Raw genomic sequence first — 22,290 nt, forward strand, 5'->3', positions numbered from 1 at the left:
TTAAGGTTGAGCCACTGTAGTCACTTGGACTATTTTAACGATGTCTTTACTAACTTTTCTGGGCTGGCAGATATCAATAACCTTGCAGCCTATGAAGGAGTGAGCCAGCTCTCAGATTTCATCAAAAATATCTTAATTTGTGTTCTGAAGATGAACAAAGATGACAGAATTTTTGGGTGAACTAACCCTTTAGGTTCAATGTATTTTATGTATACAATTTTTAAAACAAATATTCATTCAACATATATTATTTGTACACAATAACTGTTGCAGATTAGTCTACTCTACTCTTGCTGTCATAAAGAGTCTAATAGAATCCAGATGAAGGATTTGCATGTTTAGATGCGCAAATCGAGTATTTCTTAGAAGTCCATCATGTCCATCCATGAAGTGCAGATCAAAAGATGAATTGCAGTTCTGATTTAAGACATGAGTGCAGGGAAGAAGCTCTCATCAAAACAACAAAGAAGGAAAGAGAGAGAGGGTGAGGAGGGGACAATAAGGGCGCAAGCACTGAAGAGACCCTGAAGTGGATCATCATTAAGCTCATATGCTGCTAGTCTCTTAGTAAAGAGACTCTTCACATGCTGTGAGTCCTGGGGCTTCCTTATGCAGAGTTTGCCACAGATTTACGTCAGTAGCCTCGTCATGTAGTCAGTAAACGCTGACAAAATGCAAGGAAACTGTCTAATGAATTTTCAACTTTTTTTTAAGTTATACAAGATTCAACTCATTTTTTAAAGTCAGTTTATTATAATTTAAGTTGAAATTATTTAAACATCTAGTTGATTGTACTTAAAAATTGAAGGCAGAGACTTTTAATACAGTGTAAATGCAGTGGCTGGAAAAAGTAAGAGGACTCTCAAGTCACACTTGTATGTATAAATTTATATTGCATTAGACACAAAATATCAAACAAATTATGTTATTTTTTTCTCAGAACTGACTTTGTCTGTGCTATTTTCCCAGCTGGATTCAAGGTGATTTTGTTAAGTTTTTCTTAATTTTGTATGATATAATTTCCATAAAGTAAAGTGTTTTGCTAAAAATGTGTGTTTGTGTTATATTTCTTTAAAAATAAATGTCAGTTGGATTGATATTTTAATTTAATTTAACAGGCTTTTTGAGGTTACTGTAGCCTATATGTCAAAAGACTGATGCTTTTGAACCCATTTGTATTTCAAAAAAACGTTTATTTTCATCATAAGGTCATGGACAACATCTATCTGAACATCTGAACATGAGGAATTCATGCATAAAATAAATAAATTCCCACACAACAACAAAACTTGTTCATTTACAATAGAAGGCGCTCGATTGTCATGTTATTGAGCAACACTGCTCTGGGTTTGTTCATTTGTGGTTTAAATTGAAGTCGAAAGACTTTCTTTCTTGTTTGCGAAGAATTCCCCACAGGCTTCGCTTGATTTTGCTGACCGGTGCTTGTTTTACTAGCTCACTGTTCTGAGCCAGTTTCCTCTGGATCTCGATTCCTGTAACGCTGTGGCTTCTAAAGAAACGATGAGAGACAGGAGACTGATGTGGAGGGGTGCTGGCATGTATCTGAATGGGGGCGACGCTTCTTTTCGTTTCCAGCTTAGGGTGCCTAGACGTGTTGACCTCTTCATCGTGACCCCAACGTCTATGGCCCTGGGAGAAGAGCGCCTCTTCATTGGCCATTTGTGGGCTTTTGCTCAAAGTTACGAAGCCGTATGGGGTGGTGACCTTGGGAAGGTGAGGAAAGGAGAGAGCCACTTGGCTAGCAGGGTCTGAACAGTGTTTGAGATCCGAGACAGCGTTTCTTACGGGAGATACGCTGAACCCAGAGGATGATGATGAGGATGACACTGATGATGAAAGAGAAAGCTTGGCATGATAGGATCCACTAATGTCGTCATAGCTCCCCCAGTCCACCTCCTCTTCGCCCTGTCGTTCTTTCTCATTCGCTCTGGATCTATAGCCATCCTCCAGGGCTAGTTTTGGAATGGTGAATTGTGGGATGCTGTCCGGGGTCACGACAATACTGCGTATACTGTCTTTACTTCCAAGGTTTTCTAACCCCAGCGAACTTCCGAACGAGCAACTTCTCGCAGTGGCCCATTTGAGCGCGAGTTTTTCCGCGGAGCTGTGCCTGCGCGCGAAAGGGAATCCCGCGCTTTCTGACTCGCTGTCGGCACTCGTGCAGTTTCCAGCACTGATGGTGCGCGTCACCGTCATGTTCCTGTGCGTTGCTGCCATGCTGTGCTGTGTCTTAAAAATATTAAAATATATGGTTCATTACCTGTTTGTGGAAAGGTATGACTGAAAGAGCGACCTCAGAGATTTATAGTCATCCAGACCCTTCAAATCTTCCCCACTCTGTTTGTTTTAGACGTGCGTAAATGTGACGAGGGAGCAGTGTGCGGAAACATGCCCAAATGTGGATCTCTCCCGCCTTACGGGTCTCCTCCGTGACTAACGTTGACAGGACTGACAGGAACGAACCCCTCACGAACATGTAGTTTGTTACCATAGTTACTGCTATTGTTGTTAAAAGTATTTAGCAACTTTGTAAACACAAATAAAGACAAAATGGCATCAAGATTATGAAAACTCTTGGAAAAGAGATATTAGGCCTATATCTATTTCATTTATTTATCTAATAAAGCCTGTATAATTTATAATAGATAAATTATAGGCTAATATAATGCTAATATAGTTTCATTGCAGTAATTATTATTGCATGGTACAAATAATTATCATATTTATGTGCAGTGGAGTAGTCGGGGCCATACGCATATGTTATACTTACTTTTTGCCCAGGGCTGTTTGCGTATTGCAACTTCTAATGATCAATATTTGCGTATAGGCTACCCACTTCTTCCATAGTCCATAATACTGTCATGTTAGCTTCCCATTTAACTGTGTGTCCAGTGCTGTTGTGTAAACTTGTGATTCTTTGTTGTAATTGGTGCATTAGCACTTCTATCCCACTGAGCAAAGGTACGTCATTTCGACGTCTTTGTCAGCAACACGTTGAAAAGACGTCCCCTGAGGAGCCAGAATGAAAGTTTATATTATGTCTTTTACTCTTTTTATGACGTCTTCTGAACTTCCGACATTGACGTCCAAGGGACCTCTGTACAAGGTTCAAATAGTTCATATGGTGTGGATGTATTTTCAACGTCTTATAAGGTCTCAGTTAGACATAATTTTTACTGTTTCTGAACCAAATAAACACTCTCTGAATGCATTCAATTAAAACTCACCTTTATTTCTTTTCCATTTGTAGTTGCAAAGAAACTCACAGACACTGTTTGTCTGAAAATCCTGAAAACAAAATTAACTTCACTCAAAATTACAGTGGAAAACAATTAACAAATAACAAGCAACAATTTGGTTTAGTTGGGTCAGTGTTCACCTAGAGCAGTGAGAATGTGGGAGGAGAGACTTTCATTTTTATTTAAAAGTTAAGTGCAATTAACATTAAATTAATAGTAGTCAAGTTTTCATGTAGGCCTAAATAATATCTGCATAAAATCTTCAAAATTATGAAAAGAACACATAATAGAGAGTGGTAAAACTGGAACTGACTTCTGTCCAGGTTTTCAAAACATCTCTTATGTTTCTCTGGCTCCGAAAACTTTAGCAGCTTGCCTCGCGGAAAAGTGGAAAACGTTGGTCAAAAACGTTCATTTACACACAAATGACCAGCAACCACAACTTTCAGACACCATCTTTCTTTTTATAGCTCAACTATCACCGAATGGAGTGCACAGGATTGTGGGATATCAAAGGCAGTGAAGGATACATCTATGCTGCCTTCAAAAAGCAATAAGATGAAGGTATCTCAGGAAGTGAAGCTAACATTGGATTCGGATGTGCCTTAATGCCTTCCTACCTTCACTGGAAAAAAAAGTTGCTGCCTCAAATTTTTTGGTACAATCAACTTATTTGTTTAATTCATTTCAACTTAAATTACATTAAACTTACTTTAAAAGTTAAAAATTGCTTAAATTATTTGGATGAGTCAAAGCAATGTAAAAACATATGTCATAACTTATTGATCATATAATTTTTAATGCGTCCTCCGAAGGCAGCATTTTTAAGCTGCAGCAAAGTCTTCTTAACTACAACAAAAGCTTTACATCAGATTAAGTTTAGAAAATATAAAATATATTATTGTGAAGTTGCGTGTTTTAGTGACCAAAAAGAAAGAAATCAACATAAATTTACCCTTAGACGATTATAGGCCGCTTCATACGCAAATGAACCAACAACAGGGAATTAGCAATAAAATTACAAAGACACAGAACAATATAAATCTAAAGTAAAATGAAACATTAGTTTGGCAAAACAACTAATACAAATACATTTATAATGCCTACCTTTTCCCATTGTGTATTGTATTTGTATATTTTTATATTTTAAATATACCTTATATTTTTTATTTTTAATAATAATTTAAAAGTCTATATTATATATATTTTTTGTTAATTAATTAATTGTTTTCAAGGTAACATTCAGATGCAAAAAATAAAATATAATAAAATGTGTCAATAGCATATTGCTTTTTACTAAACAAACATGCATGAGATAGTAATTGCGTGCTTTTTTCCATACTTTATAAACCGTAATATGCAGCATGCAGTATGCTAGTTTATGTCTCCACGCATGCGGACACCCGCACAAACCGCAGTGGGCTGGATAAACGCACGTGGTTTAATTAGCACGTGCGTGGCTGCTTGTAAATTGGCGGGGAATCGCTTTTAGACAGTCGGTGGATTAATTCAGAGAGCATCGAAATGACTAACCAGTGCAACTATACCGTTGAGTCAGAGAACACTGAGGGCCAAGAGGCAAGTTTATTCGATTACATTTCCCTCTCTGAGACAAAACAGGAGTTTGTTTTGAACACAACCTCGAGGCGTTCGAGAGAAATGAGCGTTTGTAAAAATTGAAACTTTTGTTCCCAGCAGAAGAAAGCTGTGTCGAAGAGAGGTGGAGTCGTTTCAGCCGTCCTCTGTCGGATTTCACAGTCTTGGCCAGTCAGTTTAACTGTAAGTCTTAAGTGCAAGTGAACTAACTGTGGTAAAAAACAAGTGTTTACAAAATTGCTGCACCCTGGTACTGAGTACCTGTCTGGTCTGGTTAGTGGTCTGTGTACTCATTTCAAAAGTCAGACTGTACACAAATGATCTCAAACACTTTGGCACTCTATTTTCTTATACATAATGTTTTATATATTGCTGAAAAAACCTAAAACTAGCTGTTATGCTAGTATCAGTGGACATTTCAGGTGTCTAGGCTGGGACACCATCTAAACCATTGAGCACCAGGTTAGCCAAGACCAACATAAAGCAACACAGACCAGCAAACCAGTTTAAGCTGCATTTACTTTTTTTTTTCATTTAATTGGGTAATTTTATTTACTTGACTCACTGGTTGAGTTATTACTAACATCCTGGCACCGAGTACCTGTTAGTAGTCAGCTTCCTCGTTTAAGGCTATAAAACAAACAACCATTTTAGATGTATGTTGATTTTATTTATCAATCAACACGGGTCCAAAAAAAAAAAAGGAAAAACTAAAACTAGCCTAAGCTGGTCTGGTAATATTAGTGGACACTTTTCAGGTGGCCATACTAGAGCTAAACCATTGAGCACCACACTGGCCAGAAAACCAGTTTAGGTTGGATTTATATATATAAGTTTTATAAAAATTTAATTTTTTACTTGTGTTATGTAAATTAGTACTAGTAAACAATTCTTTAACTTTAAGTGTGGTTTTTGTTTTTAACTATTGCTCTGTTTTTAAATTCTATAACTTTGATCCTGTTTGCTGCTTCTTTTTAAGATGCGAGCTCTCCGTGGCTTCTGGTGGCTGTTTGGCTTCTCCACACCAGTGAAGGCCATCTCTCCAGCTGGTGAGGAAAAAGGCGGCTCCCCTAAAGAAAGACAGTGCCGAACAGTCCGGAAGCGTCTCCACAGGGTCACACGGCTGCTGTTGACCATCCTGCCCCGCCGCGTCCAGAGAGCTCTGGGTTATCCGGTCTGCACCAGCATTGGCTGTGCTGTGTCCCCGGGTAAGCTCATCCCTTTACATCCCTAAACCACTCTCAGATATGAGACTTGAAGTGCAGCTGGTGTTTCTTCTTTAGAGGTGCGTTGTTCCCCTACCAAGCCTTGTGGTAAAGGCAGCAAGAGAAAGCAGGATGACCTGGATGAGGAAGAGGAGGTAGATCAACAGTCCTGGGTGGAGGCGCTCACTCAGGAACTGGCCGAGGAAGACCATGTAGTTGATCCGGATTATGAGGTTAGCTCTTTTCTTTTTTCTTTCTTTCACTGCCAAATTTCGGGGTACTAATCTTCTCCTGCAGCCCAGTGGAGTTGAGACGGACAGTGAGGAATACCGGTCACACAATGACACTGAGAGTGACTTGGAAATAGAGAAGGGTGTCGTGGTAATCAAAGACTTGGAGACGGTACAGTTCTCCTCACTTCTCACCACCTTTTTGCTGTTTTTAATTATTCTGAACTCTATATTCCAAGTCACCTGTGTTTCTTGTTTCAGGTAGTTCCTCCTGAGGCCTAATGATGGCAGTATGTACTAATACTAGTATGCAAATCAAGAATATTTCAACAGTTGCTTAATGTGTTCATTATGTTTGTTCTCTGGCTTTGTCTTTTTTTGGCATGCTCATTTAATGGTTTCCCAATTTGCTGCTTGTTCAGTTAATTTTGTAAATTTGTCTCTTCAGTGTTAAACTGCCAAATAAAAGTGTTTGTAGTACTGCGTCTAATTTGGTTAAGTGTCCTACACAGTTGGCCAGTGGGTGGCAGATGCTCACCTAGTTTGATGGATACACCAACAATTTTTTTTGTGAACGTTAAAAAAAAAAAAAAAGTGCAATGGGTATGATAGAACTTTGTAGTTTTTAAATGAATACTGAAAGCGCTTGCTTTGAATTCTGTATACTTTTTTTTTTTTTTTTTTTTCTTCAGTGTATGCTTTTGTGTATATACATTTAAAATATTTACACAGGCAAAAATTTTCCTTACCAAAAGTAAAATATTTACATGCACATATGTATACACGCATGTGTATATATAAAATGCAATTTTTATGTATACACACATGTGTGTATATATAAAATGCAATTTTTATATACTAATGTTCCATGCCAAAAATTGATTAAAATGTTATGTATGTACACACATATAATCTATATAGAAAAAATATATATATATTTATGTATATATAATTTTTTTAAAATATATTTCATGAAGATAAAATATGCAGTGTGTATATATCATTTATATATAATGTGAAATATTATAGTATTTCATTCAAAATTAATTTATTTAAAATGATATGCACAGCCAGAATACGGGCTGTCTGAATGTTTTGGACTCGGCATTAGACTGCGCAAAAAAAATGTATTTATATTTGTTTTGCTTTAACAAAAAAGCAAAAGTTTATTTCAAAGATAACTGGGTGCCATTTGTTGAATTGAATGTGCAATATGATGAGGGGGTTTGCTCCAATCTGAAGCTTTTTTTCATGCAGTAATGCATATTTTGCTCAACATTTTTCAGTTCTGAAAATAGCCTCAACCTTTCAAGCTTTTTTTGAAAGACACCTGCTTTCCCAGAAGAAAGCAATTTTGTGTATTGACCTGAAAAAAAGTGTTTTAAAGGGTGTTGCTCATTTCTTATTTGTTCGTCCTCATTTTCTTTCTTTGCCTTCTCATGTCTCGGCTCCACTTCGGATGCGAGGGAAAAAAAATGAGGACGAGGGAATCAAAGGAAATTTGTATATTGGAATATTCTTGATCACTCGAGTGTCACTTCAAAGCGTCACCAGCTGCGCTCAAGAGATCTGCCCTTACGTTGTAAAATTTTGGTTAATAAATTAATTATAAAGCACAATGCTCTGTTGAAATATTTGAGATTTATGGATTAAGTAGGTTGTGAAGGTAGAGCATAAATTAAAATTGTCGTATGTGAAGGGGGAGGAGAATTCATATTGGCGTCAGGTTTTTCGACAAGAAAGACTTCCGCATAGGATACACCTGTGCATCCTCACTCATAGCTCCTCTGGAAGCGTCCTTACTCCTCGTTCCTCGTGGTGCAGTTAGAGAATTGAGATGTCCTTCAAGATGACTTTCCTTGATCAGTGTCCGGGTCACTGGCTGCAGGACGGAGGAGCGAGGAAGCATCAGTTTGAGTGTTGGGAAGCACCCACTGATTACTCCAGACTCCACCTACCATTTATTAACATTTCGTCATTGGTGAAGTTGGGAAAACAAACTTACAACCCCTTGAGGCTGATGTGAACGCAAGCGCTCACTCCTGAAGGCACTACCACCTACACTGGTGAGCTTTTAGCCGAAGGTGAGCGCCATTCTTGCTCCTCGAGAAGAGGGGGTGGATTGTTGCCAAGGACTCTTCACGGCCCTTTGCACACCAAGAAGATAATTTTCAAGCTGCATATGGCAGAGGAAACGCACACCCTCCCCAAGTTCGCAAATGAGCACATTAAATTCAGTAGTGAGGTGGTGCGGAAGTGCGCACATATCCATGTGAAAGAACAGAGCGAATCGGGCCAACCATCAAAACGGTTCTTGTTTGTTGACCTAGCTAGGAGTTTTTCCCGTTGTTTTCTGACAGCTATAAACAGGCGGTGAAGGAGAAACGTAATGTGATTGTTCTTGGAGGCTTTGAGAAGAACAGAGATTCGGAGGGGGTATGAACGGGGAAAAGCCTTCAAAGTATACATCAGATCTATGGCCTGCTGGGATTTCTTAGCTGTCGGGCGTTTTTTTGAAGAGGAGACGGATGAGTCTTGGGAGAATCGTGTTTTTAGTGTGCCTGAAATAGCGCTTGTGCACCAGGAGCTCTTCTTATCCCCCACTTCTCCTTTTTTCCTTTAATGTAGATGTTGCTGTGTGTGAGTTCGAAGCCGATGCGATACGGTCTTCTGTGGGGTGTGATGCCTTATTCTCGATTCACTTCCTTAAGCTATGCTTAGATGCTGACTTATTGACTGTAGATGCAATTTTATGGTGATATTGTGTCCCTTTCATGCCTTCGGTTTTCATTCTTGTCCTCGGGGTAACCTCGGGCGAGGTGTTGAGGTACATAGACGACCTGCTGCGATTTGGCACACAAAACCACTTCCCTCAGCATATTCTGACACCGGCTCATTGTCACCTTTCTTGAATGACAACGGGTGTCGGCAAGAGCACATTGTCCGACCTGAATGCTATTAACAGCTAGATTATCTTGCACTCCCTTTGCTTGTAATGTGATTCCATTTATTTGATATAGTGCTTTCAGTGCATTTTAATTGAATTAATTATATATACAGTGTTATTAGCTCAGTTAATTGTATTAATTGCAGTATTTGTTGAGAGAAGCCCCCGAACGATTATACGTTATTGTGGCAGACAAAAACATTGAATAGACCGTTAGAAAAAGTGGCTTTAGAAGTTCAAAATATGTGACCCTGGATTACAAAACCAGTCATATGTCGCACGGGTATATTTGTGGCAAAAGCCAACAATACATTGTATGGGTCAAAATTATCGATTTTTCTTTTATGCCAAAAATCATTAGGATATTAAGTAAAGATCATGTTCCATGAAGATAATTTGTAAATTTCCTACCGTAAATATATAAAACATTTATTTTTGTGAGTGAATCACGAACATAAAAGGACAACTTTAAAGGCGATTTTCTCAATGTTTCGATTTTTTTGCACCCTCAAATTCCAGATTTTCAAATAGTTGTATCTCGGCCAAATACTGTCCTGCCATAACAAACCATATGTCAATGGAAAGCTTATTTATTCAGCTTTCAGGTGATGTATAAATTTCAATTTCAAAAAAATTTACCCATGTGACTGGTTTTGTCATCCAGGGTCACATATTGTTAATTTTATTTCAATATCATTGAGCATTACTGCTTACTGTACACAACATTTGAGTTTGTCAGAGGCATATTTTGACTGTTCTCATACAGAATACATCTATTATTATTATTATTTTTTTTTTAAAGTTTGCACCTTTTAAAGTAGGTGCACACCGTGTATATATATATACAGTGTGTGTATGTATGTATATATATATATATATATATATATATATATATATATATATATATATATATATATATATATATATACATACATGTGTGTCTGTGTGTAATTAAAACATTTTAAATATTAAAGATCATATATAATTTGATGTTTCGTCCTTTTGTAAAGTATTGTTTTTTGTTTTATTTTTTCCTTTAGTACTATACATTTTAAATACCCATTTATTGGTTATTTTCCATATGAAAGAAAAATTGACACATTCAGTGTTGCTGTTCATCAGCGTCTTGGGGTACAAGGATGTTTTAAAGATTCAAAAGTCTTATTGTGTGCCATCCTGCAGAAAAAGTCTCTATGTTGTAGTTGCATGAGTTTGTACTGTATATAGTTTTCTTGGTATTTTATCAGAACAAATGTGTCTTTAGCTTAACTATCCCTCGAACATTACAGCTGTTACTTTACATCCAGACAATGGTTTCTCCAGTTAAATTCACAATGGGCTTTCAAACTGCTGCATTGTTTAACATATCGCAGCAGAAGATTTTGCTGCAGACGACACGGCTGTCACATCATTCTTCTTTAATTTATGCAGCGATGTCTAACCCCTGCTGTTTGATGATACCGTGGCACTTAGTTTTTCCAGCATCACTCTCACAGGCGTTTTCCCCTTCACATCCCAGAGGTAATTACCTTATATGAGCACCACAGAGAGTACTCTGCAATTCTATGGCAAATTGTTCAATCGATTGGTTTGAGCTCAGGGACGGAAGATGCCGTGCCAGAGTTTTTAGTATTCAGACTGAAGAATTAATTAAAGAGCCTCTCGCTGCTGCCGCACTACATGAGAGGATCTTTCTGTTGAACAAAGATACTACACCACAAAGATATTTATTGATGAACTAAACAGCTTCTTTTGTGAGTGTTTGGCCTATATTTCATGACTAGGCAGTTTAATATGTTGCTATAATTAGGCTAAGGAACTATATAATTATTTATTCCAGTAATTAATGTATTTAATTGAACATCTGTGTCTTTCAGGTTTGCTTTTTGCAATCGTTTTATAAATGTAAACCATAAGGCTGTACATTATAATGATTTTGCAATGTTTAAGGGCATTTTAAGCTGCCTAATGTGTTTTAAAATCACTGTAACATTTTGTCTCTCTCGTTATTTATTTATTTTGCTGTATTATACTGGAAAAAGAACATGTCCACCCCCCGAAATAATTATTTTTTCCAAGAGGATCTTTCAGCCCGTTTCTCCCTGTAGCGTTCGAATTCTTCAAAATAATCAATAATTAATTTCTGTCTTGTCCCTCTGCTCCATGTGCTTGTCCTAATCAGATCTGTCAATCTTCAAGATTTATTAATCAAAACAGCACAAAGCTGTCACCTCAAATCAGTGTCCATTCATCACAAGTCATTTCTAATGAAATAAAACAGTGCTTAGTATGTCCAATCTCTTAGCTTTCACACAAAACCTTGTTTTAAAATGAACAGGTCTAAAAGCTTAGTTGTCTTCAAGAATGTAAATCTTTTGAACTACTCATCTGTCAATACATTGACAGATACAGTTTACTAGGTGCTTTTTAAAAAAAAATTATTTATATGAAACATCTCTATAGCACATTTTTAAAGATTTTGTGGACCGTTTTAGACAAATTATTGCACATTTTGGTAAAATATTCCATTAAGTTAATCAGGCCGTTTTATCTTGGAAAAGTTGCAACTACACATTAAAAATGCAATAGTCTTCAGTCTGCTTGGTTCACTTTAGGCCACGTTTTCAAGCCACGCAGCAGTGTCTGCACTGACTGACTGTAATATTATCTCACTTTATTAGAGCATAAAATTGCTTGCACATGCAAAGGCAGTTTCATAACCAAGTTGAAAAGTTCAATTTGAAGAAGTAATTTGGCATCCCTCTCGTAATGCACCTGTCAAAGAAAAAATACAATCAACCATTTCAATCTAGAGTAAGAATTCCCAAATAAACCCTTAATTTTTTTACTACCAGAATCCCTTCAACTGAAAGTGTTCAACTGAAAAATGTTCTTGCTGTTCCCGTCAAGGGACTGTAGCGTTCTCTACACAATTCCTTTCATGCTGACAGTGTTTTGACAAATTAATAAAGGCACAGTTGGCTCCCTAAATGACTTGCAGGAGGCCAACCCTTTTAGACAGAATCGCTGTGAATTTCTTAATTAGGAGTGTCTGTCTCCCTTGTGGATGCAAAGTTGGAATTTGTTTTGGAAACTAATTACAGTTATATCTGAAACCACTCTTGACTGTTAACCCATGGGTAAGCACGTATAACAGGGTGAAAGTTTTTAATATGACTTAATCATAATCTGATTTGCATTTAGATGAGAAATTCTATTTTTTTTGTTTAAATAAAAAGCATTATTAACATGGAATGCTTTGATAGCCATCTCTTTCCCAATCCCAGCCATTGACAGAATCTTCCGGCAATCCATGTTTTTACTGTTATATGGTAGGGGGCACTATTATGCATCTTCTAAAAGAGTACTGAATCTCTGGATCAAAACAGAGGCGAAGAAGCAGCAGAAACAAGCAATAGAAGCTTACCCACATGTTAAATAATCATCAACATTAAACAGCAAATAAATCAGAACTGCCTGACGTTACCGAATGGAATGTCGACCCAGGACGAGCTAGGACTGTGAAGCTTTGGGGGTGTTGATGGATTTAATCTCCATCTATTTTTGCCGGGTGTAGTCTTTGACAAAAACGTGATTTTCTAAATTAAACCTACCCATATTCAAGTTGTTAAAAAAGAATGCATGAAGCTAGAATCAATGTTTTGTTTGTCTGATTAAAAGCAGAGGCTCTGTTCTTTCTTTTAATATCTTGTATGTTCCGATATTCATATAACGAAATATTCTGGGGGCCATTGAAAGTTTTGTGAAAATTATGAAAAATGTTTGTGCTGGCTGGCAACTTTTTTTCCCTTTTTTTTTTTTTTTTTTAAACCGCTGTAGGGAAAGGGTTAAAGGGATAGTTTATCTCAAAAAAAAAAAAAAATATTTGGAGAATATAAAAGATATTTTTACAATATTTTATTTGTTCCATTCAATCAAAGTAATTTGACTTTGAATGGACAAAAACAGTTCTTCAAAATGTCGTCTTTTGTGTTCCGCAGAACATGAGTGTGATAAAAATGACTTTGAACTGTCCCTTTAAAGAATAGCTCACCCCGGAGTTTACTTTTGCATCCTTTTTGAAGCTTAAAAGCCTGGAAAAGAGCAGCCTTGACATTCTGCAAAAATTCTCCTTTTGTATTTCATGGATACAAGAAAGTCAGTTATGAACAACGTGAGAGTGAGTAACATTCTCATTTTTGGATGAACTGTTCCTAAAATAAACATAATAACCCTTTGTCTCTGCAGTCGGTTCGTGGTTCCGCCAGTCAGATTGTGTCCATGAATCATACCGTGTCCAGACTCCAGCGACCGCCTTATGTAAGTGCCGTGGGCTGGATCCTCCCAGCAGGATGGCGGAAGCAGTCCATGAGCCTGAGGTATAAAAAAAAAAAAAAAAAAATAAAATACAATAATTGTAGGCTGGAGGCTTTACAAAATAGTCTTGCTTATTTTTGTAACTTTATTATATATATATATTTTTTATATATAGTGTTTACTTGAACGTTGGTCTGCAAGAGATGTAGTGTCAGTCTGAACAAAACTCTTTTAGAAAACGTGTTGTCGAATCATACATGCCTAACCATGCATTTCAATCGTTCTGAACATGCTCATGCCATTAAGCCACCCACGGCAGGCTCTTCTCTGTCTGAATCTGCATACAGCGTAGGAGGCTATTGTGTGGCCTCTCTTCAGTCCACGTAAATAGCCACATTAGACTCACCGCTGCCCTTTCCATCTGCATAAAAATGAACAGCTGTATGGCATATGCAGAATAGCTTTCAACGAGAAATGTGCACGGCTCCACTGTCTTGTTTATGTTAATGAAATCAGAACATTTCGACTCTGAGTGACTCAGATGTGCTTGTTTTTTTAAAGCTTTTATACAGCCCTTTTGCACAATGAGCATGAATGAATCTCCAGTATGTGCAATTTAAATAATCCCAATCCAATACAATGCATTTATATACTGTATACTTATATTAGATTAAAATGTTTTATTTTCCTGGGTATATGGTATTTAACAGCTCGTTTTTTTGTGTCTGAGCTTTCAGGAGGCTAGTGCCTCAAGCCTGTGCTGATATGAATGTATGGAGAACAATAAATCCGTTGCTATTCTTGGACAGGCTGTGGTGTATCATTCTTTATATAAGCTGATATTACACTCCTCCACGGCAATTGTTCCCTCTGATTGCTTTCAGCGCTCACTGCAATTGTGTATCATCCTATCATTCAGTAAGTAAACATTGGGAGATGGCCTGTTGATGTTGCTGGATCATGAGGGACGGAGGCGAAGGAAATTGCTTAGGCCCTTTTTCAAAAACCTCCCATCTCATTACATTCCTGCTGGGCTCCAACAGCCAAATAAATGTGTTGCTTATTGACTCAAGAGTGGTGAATTTCACACTGCCATTTTTTTTGTTGATGGATTTGTTTTTAAGATCCAATAACTCTCTGGGCTATGTTGCTTAGCCTGATTTTCACATGTAGACTTTCATATGCCTTTCATAGTATGTGCTGAATTTGATAGATGCACATGTTTGATGCCTTGTTAGCTTAGCCTGCTAGCTAGCAATAATAACAGTGGTGTCTGAAATCACACACTATATACAAAGCACTATGTACCGCTATTAAATTAAAGTTGCACATTCCATATAAACATTCCACACTTTGTTTTTATGGTTAATTAAGTGCATCATCTGGGTATTTAAAGTGCATTTTTGTAATGTTCACTGTGAACACTACTCACAATATTTTTTACTTCAAAATGCCATAGAATAAAACATAAGTATGTAAATTGGGGCACACTTCTAAAATGAACTAGTCTAATTTAAAGGCTCTACCCTTCTAAAATTCATACACAACATGGTAGAGTACGTGTTGTATAATATATAATTAGGGATGCAAATAAACACCTTTGATTAGCTAACAAGATATTGCAATGTCTTGGCTTGAGGAAGGAGGATTGGGTCTTGCACAACAGTGTTTCACAGTTTTCCTCCTTTTTTTCAGAATCTGTCATCTCCTTAGCCCCTGTGGCTTTATGGGATTGCAGAGTGTCTGCTGGTTGCGCACTTGAGAATCTCAGATGCGGTTGGCCCACCTGGGTGTTGTTTGTGTATTTTTTAAACATGCTTTGCTGCTTTTTCCATACTATGTTTTGCAGTTTGTTAGGCAGCCGAGATGGTCCTCTTGTTAAGAAGTGCACTTGTTTGGGTTTCCTTTTGTACCACTGGTGTTCATCTCATTTCCCAGTGTTGCTGTTCAGCGCACCACATCCGCCTTATCTGCTTTTCACCAGAGCGCCATTTATTTATTTGTGACAGCCTAGAAATTGGGGTCCATGACCACAACAGGTATTGACTCCCGTCTACCCGGGCTTTTGCTGTTCACTCCGACTGCGTAATCAAGTTCTGTGTAAATGCAGTTTGACCCCGTTAACAATCCCTAGGCCTCGTCCGAAAGTGCTTTTGCTTGCAACTCAAATTTTAAAAAGTTCAACAAAACCATATACATCAGCGCTGACTCATTCCGTTGTGATACCGAGGGGAAAAAACGGTAAGAAATGGGGCCTCTTTCATAATGTTTACTTTTGCCAGGCAATTCCTCCCTGCCCTGATAGCATCAAGCTCCTCTGTAAATATTACACAGTGTGTCTTCGTTTGAACCGATGCGACACCTCTCATGGTGCCACTGGGAACATGATTAAGAGATTAGTTTCCTTGTTAGATGCTCTCTGAAGACAACAGCACAAAAGAAGCACAGTTAAGGTCCACACTGTGCAATGCAGACTGCAATTTCCTCACACCCAAGGGACTCTTTTATGAGACAGCTGGATTTTGTGTTGTCACGTTGGACCGAGAGCATCTCGAAAGCTTGATTACAGAATATGAGCCAGTCGTGAAGCAGACAGACGGCCCCTTGCGGAAACACATGGCGCTTTTGGCCGATGGCACCTTGTTGCCGTAGTCTGGATGCTGTAATAGCGATGGCTTCGTTTTTTCTGGCTATCCTCCCAGCGTTACTCTGGCATGTATCATGGGGCAGAATGCTTGGCTGTGTTCTGAATTGCTCATTACATTCCCAGAGGCGAACACAGGCCAACCCAAAGATACAAACAAAGACAGACGCAGCCGACAGCAGGGAGTCCCCCCCCCCACACACACACATGTACACACACGCGCATACACAATGCACGGTGACTGTTCGCATTTCTCTTGCAGCTAGTATGCAGTCCTAAGATTCACTTGCTGATAGCAAGCCATTCATTCAGTGTGTTTGGAGTAGGAATGTAGCAAAACAGTTTTTTTTTTTTTTTTTTAAATCAACTACTTAAGGAAGGAAGAGTTGTACAACTAGACTAGTTTTGGGTTCACTTGTTCCTACATCGGACGTATTGTTAGGGAGGCATTTAAATGTATCCATTCTTGCAGTCAAAACCAGCTAGACTTGGTGTAGCAGGTTTCTTGAGACATGTTCAAAAGTGTTTTGGTAACAAGTTGTAGCAACTGATTCATTTTCATGAGAGGGTTACATTGTGCTAATGTTTAAAGTGCAGCATGCTAATTAAACAATTATCAGTTGTGTTACCAAAGCTGCTAATGTGTAATTCCCCCCCTCCCCAGCTAAGCTAATGACTTACCATACAAACCTAGCATAGTGCTAATTGGTTAATAGCTCTTTTGATTAGCTCAAACAAGATTGCTTGCCTACTCATTTAACATAGCGACTGTGCTTTTAAAAGGGAATGACTCAGGAACTTTGCTTAACTGCTAAAGCTCAACAAACTGAAACACCATCATTAAAAGAAAATCTGTTATATTACTGAAGCTGCTAATGCTCAAACATTTGTGTTTTCAGTTGACCTTCCGTTAGCAAGCTAATGGCTTATCATTAAAACTTACTGTCGCATAGTGCAAATTAAAAAAAGCTGTTTTGATTACCACAAATATTTCATGATATCACGCTATCTATTTGATCAGTCAAGGATCTTATATATAATGCCTAGCTGTTCTAGGTCACCCCCCCCCCCGTATGGGATCGAAAAAGTATTGCTCGCCTACTTCTTTAAAATAGTGACAGTGCTTTATAGTTAAAGACTCTGTGACAACTTTCTAGAGAAGCAAACAGCTAATGCACAGCACACTAATTAGCGCACCGCTACTACAAATATCAAAACTAAAGGAAAATATATAAGAGGAAATCTACATAAACAAGTTAACCAATTATTGATAAGGCAGGCAACTAGTCCTAGAGTCATGCCTAGAGGGCGTGTAATGTATATTTAACTGCTTATTTGACCATCTCAAGTATAATTTTCTGACTCTTAGTGCTAGTCACAATTGATGGTGGTGCTTGTTGTTGTGGTTTTGTTTTTCCAGCTCCTGAAGTACCAAAAAAGCTGTTATTTTTGAGAACATGCTTTGCATCACTTGATGAATACCATTTAGATCACAATCTTTGCAGGTGAACGTCATTAAATATCCTATCTCAGGTGTGCATGTAGCAACTTTAAATAAATATGACAGTCCAGATGACATATATCCACAACTTAGTCCATGTACTCACTTAGTCTATAAATCAGCATTTATTTAGGTTAATATTCATCCATATGAATAAAATGTGTTGCAAAAAGGCATCAAAGTGAGTCTCAGAATTAAACAGAAGTCCTGTCTCTGTGGAACGGCTTGGGTTTTTTGAGCGTGAACAAGAGGATATTAATTCATCTTGACTGCCGAGAGATGGCATGTCATGTGCTCTGGAAACCCCAGGATGTGTAAGGCTTTAATGATGTGCTGTTAAAAGAAACCAAAGAACGTTGAGTCCCAGCATCATGCTGAATGTTATCTGTGGTACCAAATAATCATAGGGCAACGTCAGTCAGGTTCTTTTCAGATGAAGACAACCTATTAAGGTTACAATGAATGTAAATATGTGTTTATTTCCTTAAAGTGTTCTTTGAAATATGGACAGAATTTTTTTGTGTTGTTTCTAACTTAATGATCAGGTGAATTCTGCTAGCTTCACCAAATTGTAAAAATTCCTACTTCTGTGCAGGTATCTCCATACTCATCAGCCATTGGTCGCATTAATGGACAGTCATGCTCCCAAATTCATGCCATTGGTTGAGCCAATACTGTGGCTTCGAGCAGGTCAGTATGGTACTTTTTTTACACTTTTTGCGGGAACTAACCTACTGTTGTCTCTGTGCATTAAACTGGAATACATTTATGAGAACATATTTAGATGTCGAAAATACACTTTTACCTTTAAGGTTTTCATTCAGCCTTGCTTATGCATTTGGATAAAGGCAGCTGTAGTTCCTGTTTTGGCTCCAAAACTGTAGCATTGGCAAATTTCTAATAATTCATATTTTGTAGGCTTTCAAAATTCCCAAGTTCTCTTCCCTATAAATGTCCCTGGATAGTCCTCTTGTAGCCCACATGCATTTTTTAGCTTATAGCATGCAGTTAGTATGTACAGGACCAGATACTTGGCTAATGAATATAAATGGCTGTGTTGTCTTAGATCTGTCCAGAGGAACAAAAGGTGATGTCATACTTCAGAAGAAGCTGGTTGTCTATTTATATTCGTTAACTCTGGGGCTGGAGTTCTGTGTGCCAGCTGAAAATAGCATTCATTGTTTGAAAGTAGCGACTCAGAGCCTGCATTAACCTCCAAGGTAGCGTCGCTCTACTGTGCTTTATTCATTTTAAACAGATCATCGCATACAGATTTTGCTACCGTTGCTCTCCGTGCACTTACTCGTCTTCTGTTGTTTGGCTGCATCAGCGGTATCAGCGCAAGTGTGTGTGACTGATTCCCAACACTGCTTTTATCTGCACCGTCAGCTTATTTCCACTTCACAGCATTAGTAAAGTGTGTCAGGCTTGTGTATGATGTCTTTTTTCAAGTTATGTTACCACATAAGGACATGCTCTTGCACGAACCCGACATTAAAGCCCATCTCAATCTCTTCTGCTGTGTAAGAAAGCAGCTGAGTCCAGAATTGCAATGACTTGTAGCTTATTGGATTTAAAAAAAAAAAAAAAAAAAAAAAAAAGGATGACCATGGCTTCATTTCCCCACTCATGAAATTCATGAGCTCAAGTCTCCTGGTCCTTGACCTCCTTTAGAATGATAAATCAGTATATATAATTCCTCCAATCAGAATATTCAAGGGAATATTTAAATATAAATACGTGTAGTTGCATAAATGGATGGTTTCCAATCTTTGTGCTCTCAGAAGGGAGGATGATATGTGCTTTGTTCATGGTAAACAAGAATGCCGCAGCCTTGCATATTGGATATGAAAGACATACACGTGGTTTTGTGGACATCATTGAACCCCTCATGCAAGAGCCCTCTGTGAATATTAAATGAGGTAAATGCAAATATTTTGGGGGAAAAACAATGAATGCTTATCAGTCTGGGTGTCAGTCAGAATTTAATTGAGTGGTTTCTAAATTCTAAAACAATTTTGTGGTAGAAAACAGGGATTTCTATGATTTAATCATAAATGTAATCATAAACAGAACTTTATATTAATAACCAGTTTTTGAAATTACAAAGAAATTAAATTGAATGCATATTTCATTGTTTGGTTGGCATGTTTGTGTATATATATATTTCGATAGTCCGCTTTAGACATTCTACTAACTATAAGTAACTTTGGAGCTACATGTCAACTAACTGTAATTAGAGTATTAGTAGACTGTCTGCTTAATATCTGCTAACTCTTTATTGTGTTGGTCTCCCAACAGATATTCTACAGACTATAAGTAACTTGGCAACTACAAGTCAACTTGTTCTCCTAACCCGAACTCCTACCAACTTACCATAACAGTCTACTGACAGTCTACTATACTGTCTACTAATACTCTAATGACAGTTAGTTCACATGTAGTTGAAAAGTTACTTATAGTTAGTAGAATATCTAAAGTGGACTATCAAAATAAAATGTAACCATATATATATATATATATATATATATATATATATATATATATATATATAGATATATTTATTTATTTATTTATTTATCACATCACATCACATCACATCACATTTTTCTGAAATGAATTCTGGAAATGGCATTGGTTGTTCTCTCTCATTAGGATGCCCTCTGGCTTTCTGGCTCCCCCCGCCCCCCCCCCTCTCTGTAGGGACCCATTTGGACCCGGTGAGACTTCAGCTATGCTCTGCATGACTTCAATCACGACTGCCTCTGGAGGCGGCTGCGGCTTGGTCTGGTCTGTCTCATACAAACTCCTCACACACACACACACACAAAGGTTGCAAATTAGGTCCTACTCTGGCAATGTCATTTACTGCTAAAAGAGAAGAATGCCCTAAGTTCAGCATGGTCAACTTGAGGCATTAAAATGTCTGAGTGACATCGAAAATTTGAGTCACTTCTGCCTCTCTGCTTCATGGTGATTTCACGCCAGCATGTCACTTTGTATTATTGTGTAATGCATCTCTGCCTAAATATGGCATGTTAAAACATGAAATGCTAGACAACTTCCTAGTAGTACCACAGGAACTGGCTAGTTAGCCTCCAACTAGTGACTTAATTACATTTTTCAGTGTACCAAAACAGTTGTTTACGAGACAGTGTAGCTCTTCCAGTAACAAACTACTTGCTAGCAAGCCGAGTCCTAAAAATGTTTTTGCAGTTCTACTTTAAATTTAATTAAGCACAATATAGGCCTAACTTAGTAATTGCAATATTTATTGTTTCACAATTCCTTGTGGTAGTAGCAAACAGGTTAGTTAGCCTTCCAACTTTACTGGAAACTGCCAAGTAGTTTTGCTACAAATTTTTCAATGGTATGCCAGTTCACATAGCTCTTCTAGTAACAAAATATAGTTTTTTTTAATGTTGCATAACTTCCTGTGGTACTAGCAAACTGGCTAGTTAGCTTCCAACAAATGTAATCAGTTTTAGGAAGTAGCTTACTAGAAATAGGCAATGATTTTACTAACTTAAAGAAATTTCAGTCGCCTGCAAAATGGTAGCACATAGCCTCATACAGTAACAAGCTACATGCTAACAAGCTAACTCTTTACCTCATTTTTTTTGTAGCTAAAGATACCTGTTTTTTTTTTGTTTTCATACCGGATAACTTCTGACTGGAACTACATTATCTCTTTATAATTAAGGTTAATTAACACACAGTTAGCTCCCTAGTGACTCAGATTACCCAACACAATGGCCACCATATGCAACAAGCCATCTAGCATTGCACACGAGTAGCATCCTGACAGGCTGGAAAATGTGCTAATGTTACTCAGCTTCGCAATGTTCTGTTACCACCTTGAAAGCATTTTAACAGGGTTTAGCACCCGGAGGGAAAACACATACGCGTCAAGGTGACCTCCTTCAAGTGCCATGGGAAGACCCTTGCCTTCACCACATCCAGTGTCCCTATCATAAGTTTATATTGCTTGCGGGCTGTTCTGACTGTTCTCAGTAATGCAGATGGTCTCACCGGACGAAGCTCAAACACCTTCAGGTGGCCTTTTGCCACTTCCACCAGGGTTTGTTGCTTCAAATAAAGTGTGACGCACTCCGGCACTTCCAGATCTCGGAAAGGTCTGTCAGTCTTTTTTTTTCCCCTTGAAAAAGAAGACAAAGGATGTTTTTCTTCTGCTGCCCCAGAATTCCCCTGTCTCTTCACTGTTCTCTAACCATTTTTCACAGCTGCCACTCAAACAAAGCCATCTTAAAGGTTTAAAGCTCAAGCAGAGTTGTGTGAGGGTGTTGAAGTGCGTTTCAAACACCCACATCTAAGGCTGGCTGAGGCCATTAGGAGCAGAGACAGCATTGCAATGTGTGTATTGTTATCTTGGTGGTTTTTAGAGAAGGTGCCAAATTCTTTGGATTCAACATTCCAAGGTGTCACAATGCAGTATTCTGGATACACTCTGATTATGATTTATGTATGTAGTCGAGGGTCAGTAAGGGGTTTTGGAAAACGTTTTTGAAAGAAGTCACTTATGCTAACCAGGTCTGCATTTATTTGATCAAAAATACAATAAAACAGCAT

At 37.9% G+C, this 22,290-nt stretch overlaps 1 protein-coding gene across 1 annotated transcript; it reads left to right on the plus strand.

The window, feature by feature from the left end:
* The first annotated feature begins 4,712 nt into the window (after positions 1–4,712).
* Positions 4,713–6,771, plus strand: org (oogenesis-related gene). The gene is made up of 6 exons (XM_079890055.1): positions 4,713–4,838; positions 4,959–5,039; positions 5,836–6,064; positions 6,140–6,294; positions 6,359–6,463; positions 6,553–6,771. Exons 1-6 carry the CDS (start codon positions 4,785–4,787, stop codon positions 6,571–6,573), a joined length of 645 nt encoding a protein of 214 aa, XP_079746181.1. The 5' UTR covers positions 4,713–4,784; the 3' UTR covers positions 6,574–6,771.
* Positions 6,772–22,290: the final 15,519 nt, after the last annotated feature.

Source organism: Squalius cephalus (genome assembly GCF_949319135.1).
Source record: "Squalius cephalus genome assembly, chromosome: 13".
Classification (NCBI taxonomy): Eukaryota; Metazoa; Chordata; class Actinopteri; order Cypriniformes; family Leuciscidae; genus Squalius; species Squalius cephalus.